Source organism: Protopterus annectens, chromosome 9.part0, assembly GCF_019279795.1.
Source record: "Protopterus annectens isolate FY-2018-M chromosome 9.part0, PAN1.0, whole genome shotgun sequence".
Taxonomy (NCBI): Eukaryota; Metazoa; Chordata; order Ceratodontiformes; family Protopteridae; genus Protopterus; species Protopterus annectens.
Genome location: NC_056743.1, coordinates 670,210,455 through 670,230,414, shown reverse-complemented (window position 1 = coordinate 670,230,414; position 19,960 = coordinate 670,210,455). Strand labels below are relative to the sequence as shown.

The 19,960-nt window shown below is 38.8% G+C and overlaps 1 protein-coding gene across 6 annotated transcripts in view; it reads left to right on the top strand.

The window, feature by feature from the left end:
• Positions 1 to 19,960, top strand: part of BAG6 (BAG cochaperone 6) — a 2,260,316-nt gene that overhangs the window by 2,197,870 nt on the left and 42,486 nt on the right. For 5 of the 6 annotated variants that reach the window (XM_044083264.1, XM_044083261.1, XM_044083265.1 and 2 more), the window contains one exon: positions 14,023 to 14,169. In XM_044083264.1, coding sequence (XP_043939199.1) covers positions 14,023 to 14,169 — 147 coding nt within the window. The remainder of the gene's footprint in view (positions 1 to 14,022; positions 14,170 to 19,960) is intronic. The other variant, XM_044083262.1, reaches the window with a different exon arrangement.

The following is a 19,960-nucleotide window of genomic DNA, read 5'->3' as shown; positions in this document are numbered from 1 at the left end:
CTAATGTGGAAAGGAGAATGGGGTAGAATCAGTGACCGTAAATTCATCCCCAGTTACACAGTATGCACACAGTAAAAAAAAAACACTGGTTGCCACAATCAGATGCAAGCAGTGGTCATAGAATACATCCAAGGTCAGAGACCAGGCTGAAGACCTAGAAGATGGCTGGAGAGAAAGCACATTTCTAGGACTTGCTTAGGGCTCTATCACCTCAAGAACAGGAAATAAGTGGAGTTGAAAAGGACTGGAAACACCTCCAAACAGCATGGGTGAGGAATATAGAACATATATGTTAGCTGAGCCAGGTAGGGAAATAAGGTACATAACGAATAGTACAACTCCAGGTAGTCTGCAAAATTAAGGAGGAGTGCAGGGAAAAATGGGAGAAAGAAAAGACAGACAAGACTAGAAGGGAATACTGTATGGATAACAAGAACGCTAAAAAGGAGTTGTAGTAGGAAAGAACAAGGCATCAGAGGCACTCTACCAACTTCTGGAAGGTGACTCAGTAGATCGCACAAAGAAAATATATATGGTTGCAAGGCAAAAACAGAAAGATAAAGAAGACAGTCAGACACCTTTCATAAGGGATGCCAACAACAACAACCTGTTCACCAGTACACAGGACAAAGGGAGATGGAAGGAGTACTTCAAGCAGCTTGTACTGAGGAAGACTATACAGAAGCTGTACTTCCCCAGACACAGCCTACATTGAGATAAGAGCAGGATTCCACCATGGAAGAAGTAAGAATAGCTCTAAGGAAAATGAAGACAGGGAAAGCAGCAGGATGTGTTGAGGTCACAGCTGATATGATAAAGCTTGGGTGGCACAGAGGTTGGAGTTGTCGCCTCATAGCAAGAGGTTCCATGGTTCAATTCTTGCTTGGGGTGCCTTCTGTGCCAAGTTGATATATCCTCCCTGTGTTCTTGTGAGTTTCCTCCAGGTACTCTGGCTTCCTCCCACATTCCAAAGACATGACCAAGGGTTTGTGAGGAGCAAGGTACTCAAGGTTTAGTTTGCCTTAGTAAAATGAATATGTACTGTCTTGTATGGTCATAGATTTTAAGTGTTGAGTCAAGGAAACCGACAGATGGTAGACAGTCAGATTTAGCAGTGTGCTACATGCATTTTGGGTTGAATGCCCAGTGTTATTTGGACTACTAGGCAGTTTAGGTCAATGTCAAATGAGTCATTTCTCACTATTAAAAGTAGAAGAACTTCACCCAGGCAAAATACAACCATAAACAAAACCAAAGGCCACTGGATAAAAAGAAGAATAGTTTCATCACCTCTAGCGCCTTGGCCAAACACCTTCAAGAGTAATAAATCATAAAAATAAAACAAAAGTAATATATATATATATATACACAAAGTCTAAAACACATCACATAATTACTCTTATTAGTCAAACAATAAAATATTTCCAATTGCACTCAGTGTTTAACCCCAAGGTACTGAAGTGTTATACTGTAAAATATACACAGCCTCTTTATATACAAATTTTGCTGACATTTTCACTCCATCTTTACTGCCATTTATTCCGAAATACAATCTTACAGTGAAGTAAAATCGCCTTGGAGATGCTACTTTAAATGCAAAGCTATTGGCTCTTTTTAAGATTCTAAGATTTTAAGTAGCTGAACAGCATTTCAGAATATGACAGCTACACCATATCTAGGGTTGATGAGCTAATAGACAAGTTGGGAAGGTGAGTTTGTTGACCACATTAGATTTAACAAAGGGATACTGGTGCACCTTCTAATGTCCAAAGCCAAAAAAGACCGCTTTTTCAACACCAGAAAGCATATTCAAATATATAGCCCTTGTTTTGGCTTACATGAGTCCGAAGTAACTCATAGCAGGCACTGTTCGTCTCCCCACCACCACAGTCACTTCAGAGCACCAGCTCAGCACCCCAATAGCTGTCCATGCTGGGTCTACCAGCTCCTTATCCTTTCCACTGGACTCACATAAATGCACTCAATGCATACTTTGTTTGTGTAAGCACACTATCTTTGTACCAGTACTTTTCCTAACGACAGGATTTATGGCTGTACTGTACTTGCATGTAATACCCAAATCAGCAGAATATTGTGCATATAATACTTGGTCAAGAAACTGAGGCAGTTCAACAGCGGTGCAATGTACCTTACCCAATGTCAAAAAAATAATGTGTCAAAACAGCTAAGGAAAGCCACATGTCCACAATGCCAAACTGCAGGGCCTGTGCTTGGAGAGCCCTACAGAACACATTTCCCCTTATGTGAGAGAACACATGGTGCAACACAAATCTTAACAAAAAAGTTCAGTAAGAGAGCATCGCATACAGGAGGGCTTAATGCTAAATTTGCTTGGTTGGTGAGATAAATTCACATTAAAAAAAGATCTGAAAAACCCCACATGAGCGACGGGAGACACTGCACACCCCACACTGAAGGCGCTGAAGCCAAGATGAGTACAGGCAGCAACTTTCAGTTCCATGTTTATTGTTATGTTAGGATTCATGACACTACTGGTAATCAAACGGACTCAAATATTCATAGTAGGTCCACAAAGCTATTGCCAACATAGAAGCAACATGCGTCAATAACTACAGAGCTTGAAAGAAATGCATGGTCGGCATAGTCACCCAAAAAAAACCCACAAGCAAATGGTGATGGTTTGGCAACACACAACGGTAATGCACAATCAGTACCTAACCCAATAGGATTTGCAAAGCAGACATCAATGTCATTATGATGACCAAGCTATCACACTTTTTAAAATTTATATTGCCATCGTGCAAACCCTTTTGCATAGCTCTCAACTTTCCATCTTCAAACTGAGGAACACTAGCCTAGATAATACAGAACAAATAGCCACAATGTGGAACATATAGTAGCAGCTCACCAACCAACAACTAGCAAGATCCTGGAATGGTTAAAATACGCTGATTTTCTTACAAAAAACGACCGTTTAATTAATTGATAGTATGTTTTTTTCAGTATACCCTGAATATCAGCAGTGCTTTGTAAAGAAACAGGTGTTGGAATGCATATGTGGCATTTAGGGTCAGATCCCCCAACAGCCCCAACCCCACGGATCCATTCCAGTGTCCGATTACTTGACTATTTTTTCCCAAACAAATTAGTACATTCTCAGAAAGATAACAGACGTGACATTCAAAGTTCTGTGACTGTGAAACTCAGTCATTGTAACATCCCTGAAAATCACATCAAAAGGAAATGCATCTGGGTAGCGGCACATTAAGTTTACCTTTGAGCTGTTTTTCAATCATAGACCCCTTGCACATGTTTCGAAATATGCAAAATTTCTTATTCACATTCTTGAATGCATCAAATTAGAACATATAATAATTACATTATATTGCATTTATAATACACCACTTCTTAAATCATTTTTTAAAGTTATAGGCAGTAAACAAATAAACTGAGCATATGAAACAATAATGCCAAAACTACTCTATTTTGACCACTTCAACTTAGGCCACTCATAATTCATTCTTCACAACCCACCAATATCACTCAAAATGCACAGTCTCTGCAGACGTGGAAGTTGAGAATAATTTATTTAAATTTTTTTTATTAATATATATTTATATAAAGGATATGAACTGTAAACAACAACCATCTGTCCTTATTTAGAAACTTCAATCTTTTGTTGAGCCACAAACAATAATATGAGGCCCAAATCGGAACATTCTTCCAAAACCTGGCCAGTTCTGGGGTATGCTCCCCCTCTGTTAGACAAAGGGACAGACAGACACAGACAGAGAGAGAGAGAGAGACAAAGGGACAGACAGAGAGAGAGAGAGACAAAGGGACAGACAGACATAGAGAGAAAGACAAAGGGACAGACAGACACAGACAGACAGACATTCTTGTATACTTGTAAAAAAAACTATATCTTACATATCCTACTTAAAAAGGTAAGGGAAAAGTAGGCTATCACCTGCCCACAGTCCTGAGAAATTGTCAAGTGACGCCAAATCATTAAAAAATTGAACAGGACTAGATTTGTCCGTCAGTATGCTTTTTCTGACAAAATGTTTAATGTCTGGCAATACTTTATTCCTGTAAAGCTCAATCAAGTACGAGGAGGGTGGACATGATGAAAACATTAATCAAAATTCGGAGAGCTGTGCAAAAATCTGCTATACCAATAGTCAACTACTCCATGGTTAGATACCAACACAAACTAATCACCTTGGCAATCCACAATTCTATCACCCACCTCCACGCAAAGGTAACCATCATAAAAACGTCCTCAGCAAAACACCCTCACAGCTTGAAGAATTAATGTTGAACAGGAAAACCTTCTTAGACTAGGGCACACCTCAACTGAATCTGTGGACCTTCCCCCAGAACAGACAACTTTTCAATTTCTGCATCTTGGAGCATACTCCACTAGCCTGTAGGGTGAATGCCTTCATCTTTCCATGGAAGGTGATGTTCCTATATGCCCCCCCTTACCAGTATTACAAAAGGTAATCCTGAAAATTAAGAAGGACCAACCAGAAGGCATGCGAGTGACTCCTAATTGGCCAAAGCAAGACTCGTTCACATATTTCAATTTCTAGCCAAGGGCAATCACCACAAGGTACCACATAAGGTGGACCTCCTCACTCAGCAGCCACCTCAGCTTACACTGCAGACATTCCAGTGTCCATTACTTGGCTTGCATATCCTCAGTTACCATAAACACTGTTCAAATTTTAGAGCAGAAACACAAACAGACATTTGCTAAACAAAGCAATATGGTCTCACAATGAAAACTGACTTAGCATGAACAGTAAACCCCAATACCATTGAAACGGCATTGAAATGTACATTCAAAGAAAATGCATCTGGTCGGTGGTGGGTTTGTTCCATGATGCACCATTTTGATTGTATTCAGTTATAGTCCTGATATAGTACAGCATCAGTTGCAAGTGTTTTTTTATATGTTAATGTTGAACATTTTTCCAGTACGCAATGAAATAAAACATATGCAGCATTAGTAGAACTGTTCAATTCCGAACATTTCATCTAAAAAAGGCTACTCAGTATCAGATAATCACCATCTGTGCATTACTAAAATGAATCTGAATAATTCCGCATTAAAGAGAGCTGTAACTAATGAATATGTTACTACAAGCAAACAAGTGTATATTTCAGTGTTTCATCTACAGAGTCAGTGCCCCATGCGTTAGAATACAAAGCCTCGGTTACTTGAAAAAAAGCTGGTAATATTGCAGTATGGAATGGATGGCAAACCAAACAAAGACACACTCAAGACTGCAGTACCCACCATTAAATTATAACATAATATTACCAATACATCTACAAGTTGTGCTAGTATAACCCACAGCCATCTGCATCAAAAGCAAACATATGTGCTACTAACACTGTTTTCAAGTTCAGCAAGGCAACTAGAAATGGAAATACACCCTACTCACTCTCCAGTCTTCTATGACACTATCCAGTCTCCAAACATCAGCAGCACACCAAACTTTTCTAGTCCAACAAAACTGAATTTCTTCTACTCCAATCTCCCAGACAATTTGTCCATTTAAGCCACATATCAGGATTCACCCACTTATCTAGAGCACACTCTTCCTGTTTGGTTTTGGAAAGGAATGTGTCACAGAAAGTACATTCCACAAAACATTCTCTCTTTCAGAGTACCAAATTAATGACACTGCAAGGCAGCAAGAAAAGATGACCACAATAATTTCCTTGGTAAAGCTAAACCATTGAGTTCATTACTTCACTTACAGTAAAGGATCACTTGAGGACTACACATCTACTTCTACAAACAGCATACCAAATTTCATTAAAATGTAAACACTTCTGTTTATACTTTATTTTTCACTACATTAACGATCTGCCTTGCAGTGTCTTACAAACAAACCACACTAACTCATTGTTCACCTATGAAAAAGAAAATGTACTAGTTCACAGCTCAAGTGCCTTCCAGGAATGTACTGTACTCATCATGGGTTGGCACTATTCAATACACTAAACTGTAGAACAATAGACTTTGAAAATAAGAACTTCCACTTGGATAGAACATGTGCATCCAGAAAGACTAAAAAGTGGAGCGTTTAAAACCAGGCTTGTGATCGGACACTTTCACAGCACATTTCTGGTGGAAAGCTTTTGATACTGTAATAGAAACTGGCACAAAGCAGCACTTTAAAATGAGCGTAGAAACGGACACAAAGCAGATTTCATTACGTGCCGCATAAAGTAATCTGCCACACACACAAGATGAAAACAAGTTTCAGAATAAACCATTTGCCTGAAATGAGGCTAGCAACACCACATCGACTTCTTGAACAGTGCGACATAGCCATGTGGTCGTGTCAGATTTTAGTGCACGACTTTACTCTGGAGCAGTTCATAAAAAGCTGCCAGATTAATTCCACCATAGGAACAACAGTGCAGCCTGAGCTAATTTTCAGAAAATCCATTTGTAATACCATCCAGAAAACAAATGTTCATAACTAACTATAAGAGCTAGACAAAAAATGAAAACATGAAAGTTGTTCAGCAGACACTGAACTTTCCAACGGTATAAATGTTGATGGTGCATATCAAACTCATTATTAAATATTTGCAAATGAATGATGATGTGCATATTTTTTATCTTTTTGGAAAAGCAAAGCACAATATCTTGGTCAGTATACCATGTAGACCCATAAAATGTGTTTTTAATTTGTTTGTATGATTGTCTACTTTAAAATGATACCTTAACCATTACTGTGTGATGCTCCTTTCGGAGATATTCACAGAAATATGAATACTGTCTCTCATAATTCGTAAACAAATCATAATATCTCATCATATGTAAAAGATAGATGGTTCAATATCAGTGTAGAAGTTGTGTGGCTCTGTGTCCTCTTCAAAATGATGCATCATTTGTGTCATCTTCAAAATGATGCATCATTTGTGTCATCACCATGCTCCCATGCAAAGAGATGGGCATCATAATGAGAAGTATTGGAAATGTATAATTTCATAATCCTTCAATCCTAACAAATTGTGATATCTGTACCTGTGTACAGTACACAGACAGTTCTTTTACCATGTTGGAAGTATAAATACTGTCTTCAAAATGATATTACTTAGCACATTGAGAAGCTCCATTGCAAAGTTATTACCAAAATATTCATAATTTCCATAAGCTAAGTCCAAAGCAAAGTTTGCAATCTGTGCAGGTGTACAACATACAAGCACAGTTATTTTACCATGTAGACACATCATTGTAAATATACACATTCTTGGTGTAGCCATCATAATGCTGAATGGGTACATGTCAAGAGAAAAGGCAGGGTAAGGACCACCAACCCACTAATATGCCTAGGACAGGCACGGTACTTCTGGCCGTGGGTGTCTGAAGTGTCCCATTCCTGTGCTGGCTACCCACTCAGACTGCTGGTAGCAGCAATGACTCCTGATTGCATGCAATGCCAGCACTCTGCCTTTCCTCTGCCTTTTCCATTTACATGTGTCCTTTCTGCAGTGGTCATAAGGATGCAAAGGGGGGACCGAATGTAAAGGGTCTTGCCCTGACTGACATACATTTACTACACCTGAAGGGATACATTTACTACACCTGAAGGGAGGGAGACTGAGTGGAGAGCTCAACCAAGACAACATGTGTTGTTTCCCGGAGGGAAACACTGCATCACAGTGGCAGCTCTGAGGCCATGCTTAACTAGGACAGCAGCACTATGGGACTGAGCTGAAGTCTCTCCCAGTTCCCAACTGCAATCCCAGTCGACCACAATATGCCTGGATGGCTAGGTATGCCCCCCATGATGCACCCACCAACACAAGAGCAGTTGGCACAAATCTCTGAAGAGGGGGCACAGAAAGGGCACATATAAACCCCCTCTAAATGCACTACAGAGAATGTATGCACAGAAAGGGCACATGTAAATTCCCTCTAAAGGAACTACAGACAATGTATGCCAGTGTAGCAGGGTAGGCAGTTGATGAAGAATGGGGGGGGGGGGGTTGCTTGCAATGACTCCAAGCAGAGAAAAAACACAGCCTGGCTTGTGCTTTCATCAAAGTCATAACAACGTCTGCCTAAGTGAATAACAGTGACAGCAGCTGAGACTTTTCCCAGAAAAGTGATAATGACCAACTGCTATATTGTAACTACACATATTGCTAATCCGATAATGACCTTCCTTTCATTACTGCAAAGGTATGCATGCTGAGATACAGGTGATAATTACTGCACATAACCTGTTGAGTAGGCATTCATTACATTACATTGTGCAGCTGTTCTGTAACACAGACTCAGTATCATCAGTATGGAGAAGACCTGAGTAATTCATTCAAATAGTATAACACTATTACTATTACTGAGTCTGGACTATGGGGTAGGGTTGCAAGACAGAAGCCTTTTCTTACACAGAAAAACATCCCAGACCTAAATCCAATAGAAAATGTGAGTGATGACCTGAAGAGGGCTGTGCACAAGAAATGCCCTCGCAAATTTTGGATCAGCAGATGTACGTAAAGGACAATTGTTTTTCCAGGGTTTCACTTGAAACAGCTGACAGAGGTGAGCAAGTGGCCTATGGAAATAGTCAGCTTTAGATAGTCAGGAACACAACAGTATGTAAAACTGATCTAATGTTGCAGCACATTCAAACTTGCACCTCTATCTCAACCAATACAATTCCAAAAATAAGACTAAAACAAGAATACAGTTACAGACCTTTCACACTGAAAGTTATATAATAAAACCACAGCATTCTTCCCTTATAAATCAGCACTCAAAGTGGAAAATGCTATGGACTTTCTTGCCAAGACAAAGTAATAGCTTACTCATCCAGAACTAAACAAGCATGAAGTAATTAGCAAAGAAGACCAGAATTGAAGAAATACAAGAAAAAGAGAGACTGTGTGTGGGAATGGGAATGATATAGCTAAAGTGGGAGAAGCTTTTGTAAGCTGTTGTTTGATCCGAATTCTTGACACTGGAATTTAACATCATTGAAGGTTTAAATATACAACCAAGTACTTTTGTGCTAGGGTCCACAAATTAGCCAAGCATTGATTAGCATGCCTACAGTTCTAAATACGGATATGGTCAGTATTTCATACATTTTGTTAACAGTGTAGTGGATCATACAGTAAAATTGCTCACTAGAAGCTCTAATATCAGTGATACTGTCCTTATTAACCTATTCCTGCCAGGACCCCATAAAATGAAATGCAGCAGATAAAAGAATATACGTTACAGAGTCAGTATTTCACCAGATGATTGTAATGCAATTTAACAGATGCTTTCCTGGCATGCCTTTCTAACTTCAGATTACAAAAACCGACAACGGCAGTGGAGGATTGGAACTATGCATGATGGCCTGTCTTCTATATCTTAAGGTTTAAAGAATGAGGAGTGAAATGGCACACTCTACCACAAAATATTCAAAAACAATGAAGAACAACCTCTGTCTTGAAAGAAACAGAAACACCACATCAGCCATGTGGTACATAAAAGATGAGGGAAGACATGCTTGTTGTCTTTGCTAACAAACAGTTATCATAATGAGAAGTCATAATGTCTATTCAAACCACCTTGTGCAAAAATGACAATTTCACACAACTGTACAAGTGGCACTTTTGTCTATGGAGGACTCTGTATAAAAGAGAAAAATCTACATACCCCTAGGTACAGTTACAGCTGATTATTAAAAGTATGGGCTGCATCAAGAAAATAGTTTCCATGATTCTGTGATACTCACTTTGAATATGTTTTTTGTTCTGTTTTATACAGAAGTTGTTAGTAAAGCTGTTTCACCACACTCCCTTGTACACAAGGATGGGCACAGATACATATTAGCCTGGTTTTAAAAGCAGTTGACGTACCAAACAATTGTTTAGCAAAATCACTGAGGAGAGCGCAATCACAATCACTGAATCAAAAGCGTCAGAAGAACATTCAATTTTTCTCCATATGAATTAATTAGGGGATCCCCCTCTCGAACAATTGTTTGCAAAATAAATAAATATAAATCTCAAGACTCTTAAGTTCTGTTCTTTTTACCATTAAATTCAAACATGAAAGATAGAAGTTTTCAAGTTTCTTTGAATTCAGAATGTGTACAGTCTTCTCAACGTTTTCTCTAATACATTACTCTCTACTCAAGAAGCATTTAACAGATGTGCTTCTTAGTTTACCAATGTACACAAGACAAAACATTGTTCACAAACCTACAACTACCATGTCGCCTAGTCATAGTCCATTCAATTATTTACAGAAAAGACATGGTCTCCTGCATATCGTGCCTAGCAACCAACTATAAAGCTATGAACTTTATAGTGGGGTTTGGGGTGGCTATGTGTACATGATCACCATCTCTGTAGGAAAGCCTCTGTTTCAGGAAAATTATTTTAATCTAATGTTGTTTACTACAGAGTTTTTTCATTGCAGTTCCCTTCTGTAAGTACCACAATGAATGATCGTACAAAAAAACAAGAGTTCTAATAAGAAATAGTTTCTCAGCGCTTATAAGCTGATTGAGTTGAACACATTGTCGTTTAGAACGGTCGTTCATTGGGGTTCCTACACAAAGGAACCGCAATGAACGATAGTTATAAAAAGGGGAATATGTCAAAAACTGCTGTTAAAAAATATTGGCAGCTTACCTTTGAACCTGTTTGCACAATAAATATGGACAAAGCCTGTAATTATGTGCTTAAAAACAGGGACATATTTTACACGTTGCTCATGTAAACTGAGAAAGTTGCTAGAATAACATGTTTTGTGTTAACACGCATTTCCGGAGTGATATCAAGTCTGAAACTTAAATGGCTATTACTATTTTGGTGAATTCAATCCTCAGTAAGGTGCCATAAAAATAGTCAAGTCTATTATAATTCGCCAAATAATGTCAACCATCTGTTGAGAGGTAAAGTAAGCACAAAGAAGAACAATTATAAAAAAAAAAATGTAAATGTAATGTTGTGCTTGCTACACATTTATGTAAAAGACTACAACCAGGCCCTAGGAATGTAACTGGAAATTTGGAAGGCGCAACTCGCAGCTTTCATATGTACTGTTGCTGTTACTGTTGAGGGTGGGGCTTGCTTTATCAGGAATTTTTAAATGGGATTTTATAAAATATCTTTAACGTTACCGTAATGTAAAAACACGCTGAATGGTAAGTATATAAGATAATTTACACATTCAGTTGCCATTTCAGCATGTTTTACATTAAGGTCAGCTACAAATCGGGATGCCAGTTTCTCTTGCTTGTGGAAGGCACTCGGGGATAACAGTTTCAAATTACTGCTTCTCATGGCGTGCTCGGTGTTAAGCACAGAGGCGCCATGAGAAGGTACTTGGGGTCAATGAGGTAGCATGGCTTGTTAGCACTAACTGTTATCGACCACAGCAGCTCATGTTTTGTGTGCATAACTGTGCAGTCACGATCTAGCTAGCCCTTTTGTTACACTCCTTAAACTTTTGTGTTACATAAGAAAAAATAAACAGCTTAGCGAGTGTAAATAGAAGGCTAGGCAGATCATGATCGCACAGTTATGCTCACAAAACACATACACCTATTGAAAATCCGTCATTTGCAATGAAACGAAATCTGTTACTATTACCATCAAACCAAGACCACGTGTACGCATTTCTAAATACAGCTATGAATGCATAAAAATGGCAAGTTACACAGCTTATTCTCACTAAATAAAGCCAAAGCAAAAGAAATTCAGCTACAACTTTAGTGATTTAAAAAAAAGTTGACTTACCAATTTAGCAGATCCCTGAAAAAACACTGTTAACAGCAAAGCTTCCCGCAACAGTTTCCTTTGGCAAAATAATGCGTACTGGAAACACCAACAGGAAAAGAACTTCCCTACCTCCTGCAGCTCTATTTTAGCACTCCAAGGCTGGGGGAAGGACAAGGCAGCTGTGACATCACAGAATGGGTGGGTTTGATTGTTTGACAGAGAACCAGAGGCCGGCCGTGGTGATGTCGCTTTGGGGGAGGGAACTGTTAAAAAAAAAAAAAAATACCTCCACTGCCTGGCCACGATGACGTCAGTAATTGGGGGACTACAGCATGCTTAACTGAAACGCGAGAGAATGTTTTTGAAAGGGAAACAATCCCTGTACGCTAAGGTAGGTTTGTTTCAGAAAAGTGAGGGGAATTCAAATGTTTTAAACAATGCTTTGTTGTTTGTTTGTGCAGGAACGTGTAAATAGGGAGGAAAAAGGCAGGGAAGTTGAGGAACTCATTTTAGAAACCCGTTGTACTCCTTTAAGATGATCAAACTGTCCAGGAATTCAATGCTGTCCTCACACTGTGCTGACCTCATTTTATAGTCTGTGATGATCTGTATGGCTTGTCGTAGTCTCCTTGAATCCTTCATGTTTTCAAAGTGACTCTGTACCTTTCTGCCATACTCCCTTATACCCCTCCTCAGATTACCTCTTGCTACACTTAGGTCTGAATTGTCCTTAGCTCTGTAAGCTGCATTTCTCTCCTTCAGAAGCTGATATACCATAGGGGTGAACCATATGTGAGCAATACACATGGTGTGCCCTTTCAGTTAACACATCTAGTTGTAGAATATCAGTCCAGTTGCATATTTGTACTGTTCATAAAATTCATGCATTCTATTCTTTCCAGTCTCTGGTGTAGCAAAAAATTTCAGGTTTTCTTGTGCTTTCTCTTCTAATTTTACTGTCTTTTGAAATTGTTCTTGAACAGCCTCATATTCAACCATTTTATTCTTCATTTTATCCTCTGGATTCTGGAGTTTTATCAGCTCATCTGAACAGCTATTTAAAGCGTCTTCTATTCTTTCCAGCCTTTTATCATTTGTTTTTATATATTTCTAGTTTCCCTCTTATTTTAAATACCTCTGAATGCATTTGATTTATTTTCCATGTATATTACTTTAAGCCTTCTCCTGCGCAAAAGTGGAAAACTGAGCTGCAAGACTCTTCTCTACCACTGTTTTATTTCTTTTACTTTTTTTGGTTGATTTCCTATTAATTTCTCCAGGTTGCTTCTTTACAGATAACCAGGCCATATAGTGACTAGCCAGTAATTGCATTATACCCAAACTGTCAACTTCCACTGGCTGCTTTACTTCTGTTTTCTTTTTCACACTGGAAGAGCTCTAACCAACCTGCTTTTCAGAGTGCAGCCATCTTGGAATTCTATTCTCTCTGCATTGACTAGTTTTGGAAAGTTTCTCCAGGACTTACCCATCACACCTCTAACCTTAGTATGTCCTTTAACTGCTTTTGCCTTGAAGGTTCTGTTTAAGATGCAGCCCACTCTGGCACACATTGAAGAAGGTCTTTATTGTTGGATGTAGTGGATTTGTTCATACTATATCAATTGGTACACTGGAGAGCTTCTCACCATCCCCTTGCACATGCGAGATCTACTGTCAGCAGCAGCCATTGAGTTCTCTAAATGGGCATACATACATTTTTATAGCACTTGCTTTTAACAGCGAGGTCTCAAATCTGTGCTATTTCTTAGTTTGTAGGTGGGTGCTCACTAGCTTGTTGGGTAAATTAGTGGGCTCTGGGGAATAGTGCAGTAACCTAGCCAGAGCATTACATTGTGGCATGTTTTGACAGAGTATGGACATCCCCATGTTTGTTAGTTTGCTGAAACAAGGCCAGATTCCAGTTGGTGAAGAAGTAATACCCAAGCTAAGGCTCAAGGAGGGATCCAAGTAGTAGTAGATCAGACAATACTGTAAAATCCTGTTTGCAGTTTACTGTTGAGTACTTTCCATGACTGTTCTTTACAGCTAAGTGCTATGTTACTGGCCTGTATTTTTCTTTATAAGAAGTGTGGTTTGCATTATGCATTTGGGCCATCATTGCTTCTTCTGGTATCCTTATGTATTAATGATGTGTAAGGTTATGCAGTTAGATGAATAAAGTACACAGCTTTTAGGAACAATGTTGTCTAAACGTGTACTTCTTCTCCCCCCCCCCTTTTTTTTGTTTTTTTTTTGTTAAAACACCTGTTTTATCAGAAGATGCAGAGTGATGGGCTTCAGTTGTCCCTTACAGAAGCAGTAAATAAAGCGGCAAGAACCGTAGGAGTGAAGCCAGTAACAAGTGCAGAAGGTCTTAACTCTGATCTGGAGAGGCCTGTTGTACAGGAGACTTACCGACAGCAGGTAAAAAAGTTTTCTCAAAAAATATTAAAACAGAATGTGGAATGGGGATATGTTGCATATACATTTTCTAGATGTGTTAATGGGGAAAACCTGGAAAACAGCTTGGCACAGAAGTGTTAAATGTATTTATTAGGATTTCGTAATAATCAGAAATGCACATACTCTGTAAAACAAATTTCCAACACATATTGAGATTTAAAATTTGCAAATTACACACAGTTTATTGCTCCTGATAAGAGGGCAGCATAGTGTTGCACTATTTAATGTTGCTGCCTGACCAGAAATTCGTCTGTTTGATTCTGTACTGGAGTGCATTCTGTACAGAGTCTGAAATTCCTGCTCGTGTCCACAAAGATTTTCTCTGGATGCCCCATTTTCCTCCTACCTTTTAAGGATATATGCAGTAAGTTGATTGGTGGTCTTCGATTGCCCATTGGTTGCATGTAGCGTATTAGACCTGTGCCCTATCCAGAAAAAGCTTCAAATATTTGTGCCCATTGGGTGCTAGGATAGGCTCCCACATGCCCAGAGCCCTATGTTATGATAAAGTGAGCTATTGGAAAATGAATGGGTGTTGCTAGTAAAGTTTACACTGCTTAAAGTATTGAGGTATTTCAGAACAATGTCACAAAGCATCTGTCTGAAACCAGGCACCTAGTTTTATTGACATAGCATTCTGTGGATGGATTTTGCCATGTAAGGAGAAGTATCCAATAACAGAATGTCAAAGTAATAAGGTCATGTCAGTCTGCTGTTTACACTCCTGCCAAACCATAGCCTGCTGACAGAAGTCTGTGTGAACAAATACACTATGTTAAACTTAAAACTAAACTACTCAAAACTTTTTTTTTTTTTTTTTTGCTGGGGAGACGTGTTCCTCTGCTGGTTATATGTACCAACTTTGAGATCATACTACCTTGGGGGTAAGAGACATGATCCCATAGTTGAGTGATCTCAGACTTCATTGGTGTGTGTGTGTGTGTGTGTGTGTGTGTGTGTGTGTGTGTGTGTGTGTGCGTGTAGATATATACAGTGGATGTAAAAGGTGTATATACCCCTATTAAAATACCAGGTTTTTGTGATGTAAAAAAAATGAGACCACAATAAATCATTTCAAAACTTTTCCCACCTTTAATGTGACCTATAAACCTGTACAATTCAATTGAAAAACAAATCTGTTAAGGGAAAAATATAAAAAAATAAAAAATGTACAACAAGCTGGTTGCATAAGTGTATAGACCCTTAAACTGCTACTTTTGTTAAAGCACCTTTTGATTTTATTGCAGCATTTAGTCTTCTTGGGTACACACCTGCCATCAATTAGAGACTCTGATTAACCCCAAGCAAAGTTCAGCTGTCCTAGTAGGATTTTCCTGACATTTACTCAGTTGCCTGCTACAGCAAAAGCCATGATTCACAGAAAGCTTACAAAGCATCAAAGGGATCTCATTGTAGAATGGTGTCAGTCAGTAGAAGCATACAAAAAATTTCCACACCATGGAACACAGTGAAGACGGTCATCAAAAAGTGGGGAAAATATGAGACAACAGTGACATTGCAAAGAACTGGACATCCCTCCAAAATTGATGAAAAGACAAGTACTGGTTGTGTACTACTTGTGACAACAGTCTCCCATATTTTCCATATGTCTGGACTATGGAGTAGGGTTGCAAGACAGAAGCCTTTTCTTACACATAAAAACATCCAGACCTGGCTAAAATTTGCAAACCAATACATCAAGTCTCCCAAAAGCATGTGGGAAAATGTGTCATGGTCTGAAGAGACCAAGGTTGAACTCACACAATTCCAAAAGGTATGTTTGGTGCAAAAACAACACTTTGCATCACCAAAAGAACACCATCCCCATGGTGAAGCATGGTGGTGGCAGTATCATGCTTTGGGGTTGCTTTTCTTCAGCTGGAACTGGGGCTTTAGTCAAGGTGGAGGAAATTATAAACAGTTCCAAATACCAGTCACCTTTGGCCCAAAGCCTTCAGACATTTGCTAGAAAGGTGAAGATGAAGAGGAATTTCACTTTTCAACATGACAGTGACCCCAAGCATACATCCAGATCAACAAAAGAATGGAAGAAAATTAAAGTTTTGGAATGGCCCAGCCAGAGCCCAGACCTAAATCCAATAGAGTATCTGTGGGGTGACCTGAAGAGGGCTTGTGCACAAGAGATGCCCTTGCAATCTGACAGATTTGGAGTGCTTTTGCAAGGAAGAGTGGGCAGATATTGCCAAGTCAGTATGTGCCATGCTGACAGACTCCTACCCAAGAAGACTGAGTGCTGTAATTAAATCAAAAGGTGCTTCAATGAAGTATTAGTTTAAGGGTGTGCACACTTGCGCAACCAGCTTATTGTACGTTTTTTATTTTTTCCCCTAACAGATTTGTTTTTCAGTTGAATTGTACAGGTTTTAGGTCACATTAAAGGTGGAAAAAGTTTTGAAATTATTTATTGTGGTCTAATTTTTTTATCTGTCAAAAACCTGGCATTTTAACAGGGGTGTGTACACTTTTTATATCCAGTTGTGATACACACATAGATTAGATATATATATTTGTGTGGTGTGGTGGGCGTGGTGTGTGTGTGGGTATATATATATATATATATATATATATATATATATATATATGTGTGTGTGTGTGTGTATATGTATATATATATAGAGAGAGAGTTCTACAAATACATAGGTTGTCTATCACAAGGTTAAAGCACACAATCCTGAAATATATAATCACGGTAACATAATAACAGAAGATCAAAATGCTGAAGACAACAATGTGTAAAAGTCTTGAATACTGAATATCCCTACCGGTGTAAACCCAAGAACAAGTGCTAACATGGATCCTGCAGGGGAGGCAAGTCCAGAAGTTCAGTATTGTGGTCTTCAGCATTTTGGTCTTCTATATTATGTTAATGTGATTATGTAATTCAGGTTGTGGGCTTCAGCCTTGTCGTAGACAACCATATGTATTTATTTAGTTGTCTTTGTTTACTGGGAAAGTCTAGCTGTGTAATACCCATTTTCATTGGAGGCCCAGAAAGAAAAGCTCCATTAGTTTACATTACATTATACTTCATTCCAGTTAAACAGAGTTGTCACATTTCTATTTACATTTGTACACATACAGTAGTTACATTTATACATTTTAAGATTTTACAGAGGTAGAAGTTACTAAAGAGAAAGCCCACATGCAACTTAGTGGATTGTACAGGCAGCAAATATGTATAAAAATTTAGTAATTTCAATGAGAGGTTGCAAGTATTCTGTTTAAGTAGAGTATTTGGAGGTTATTGTACTGTGAGCACAAAGTCTTAATCTGGTGATGAGCATGTGCAGGACCAGGACTGGTTAAGATGTTGTTTATGCAGTGGTTTAAATCTGTTGAGTTTGTCGGAGAGTTTTATTTATGTAGGGACACTATTCCAGAGTTTAGTAATGTACTGGGAGTAGAGCGATTCTCCTGCAGCATTAGACTTATTTGTGAATAGCAAGAATTCGTTACTAGAACGGAGGTCTTTTGCTGGACAGTAGTGCAGTAATATGTTTAGTAGTGCAGGGCATTTGTGTGGATGATTAATGAGTTTGTTTGCTATAGTTAGTTGTGAATATGTTAGATAGTTGTGCAGTTCAAGCCAGTTTAATTGCTTTAAGCTGTGACAATGGTGGGTCTTATGAGAGATTGGTGGCAAATTTAGCTATTTTATTGTAGCAGGTGCAAGTTTCTTTGAGCATTGTTCAAGTTTGTTAGGACAGGAACAGAGTATAAGAAAGTATGCAAGTCATATATGCAAGGATGTGCTTGTGTATGTATGTACAATATATAAATATAAATATATATATATATATATATATATATATATATATATATATATAAGTCTATATAAACAGACTGCAAGTAGATGCACATAAAAGGGCAACCAAGTGCTCAGGAAAAATAAACACTTTATACACACACAAAAAACAGCACTCCAAGAAAATGAAAAAAAAAAAAATTAAAAGCAAAATTGGATGGAGACTTGATATAATTAAAGAACACCATTTTCTGGTCTCAAATACAGTATTGACACCAGGCACACAAGAAAGATATTGCAGAAGAAAACAAATAACTAACTTAGAAAACAGCATTTTTATCATACATACATTAGTATTGATATCTGGACGATTGTTGGATGATTTGTGATGGGAGTTTAGAGACATATGAATATATATTTGAATAAAAATGTATTTGGTATCTATTTTACTGTTTAATTTGATATGTTTGTTATTGATTACTTAGATGCATCAGTAACCAGGAACAACACACGTAGTTCCACAATGTAACGGAAAGAAAGCAAAAATCCAAAGAACAAAAACCCAGCTTTGCCTTCACCAGAGAATTCACTTTATTGAAGCTTTGAGCACTTTAGTCTTAATAACCAAGACTTCTTCATAAAAACAAAGCTTTGAGATGCTTCATTTATCATGTGATAAGTCATGTGCTAAAAAAAAATTGGTAAAAGTCATATGACATCTATAAACACAAAAGACCTGATATCTTTTTTTTTCTGGTATGATTCAAATTTTGGGTTACCGGATCTGACCTTAGTGCCTTTTAGAAGCTGTAGAGTCAGGGCTGTGACGCCTGTCCTATCTATAATCCCCTGCTAGGTGTCATGGATGACAGCGGCCACTAAGAAGGAACTCTCTGAGAAGAGTGTGCCTATCAATCCTCTTCATAGGGAATAGGTTGCATTGGAAAGGTTTTAAAAACAGATGCATGTGTGACATTTACACACTGAGCACTGAACTACCTGGCCCACATTATGCTTTTCCAGAGGGACTTGACTAATGAATTTGGTAACCTACCAATGGACATCCAAAAAACAGTGGAGTCCCAGTTGTCTACCTTACAGTCAGTGCCTAACATCTCCATGTGTCTGCGTCCTAATGCAACTGATGGTACAGTCAGAGCAGCAGGAGCCTGCATAACCACTTGGCACTTATGGATGCAGTTGTGAGCCTCTGTGTAAGGCTTCAAAATGTCCTTCCATAATGCCAGCTTTGATGGCTCCACACTTTTTGTACCAAAGGTTAACACTCACCAGGAGAACGCAGGATGGTAAGACTTTCTGCCATTTGAATTCATTTTTCCACCCCCTCAGAGAACCTTCTCCAGGAGCCAGTGGGGTGGAAAGAAGACATGGTTTAGAAAATCTATAGGGTTCAATTGGGATGTTTCTGCAGGCAGGTCCTCCTGTGGCAGAGTGGTGGGAGCAGTTTCAATGGACATCGCCATAGAGGCATTCAGCTGGGAGCCAGTCCCTTCCAGTTTAGGGCACTGCCCTATGGTCTCATCACAGCCCCCTGAGTGTTCACCAATTGTATGGCAGTGGTTGAAGCTTCTCAGACAGCTAGGGTTCTGGGTGGTCCCATTTTTAGATGAGTGGCTCTTCAGTGCTCCAGCCAGGGATCTTCTGGTCCAGCAACAGGATTTCTTGCTCCCAACCTCTTCAGAAAAGATCCAGTTGATACTCACACACTCACACAGTAGATGGTTAGAATATGAGCAGTCATATACCCAGCCTTCTAGAGTCCAGAATTGTTTCTCTGCATCAAGTACCCTTTCAAGTTCTCCAGCACACCTCACCCCCCTGCAAGACTTATTCTGAGACTACTAAGGTTGGTGGCGTCAACAGTAAAATTGTTTCACCTAGCCAGGTACCATAAGAGTTCTTCACTAGACTGTTTCTGTACAATGGCCCCAGTTTTCACATCCTGTTCATGCTCAAATTCATCTG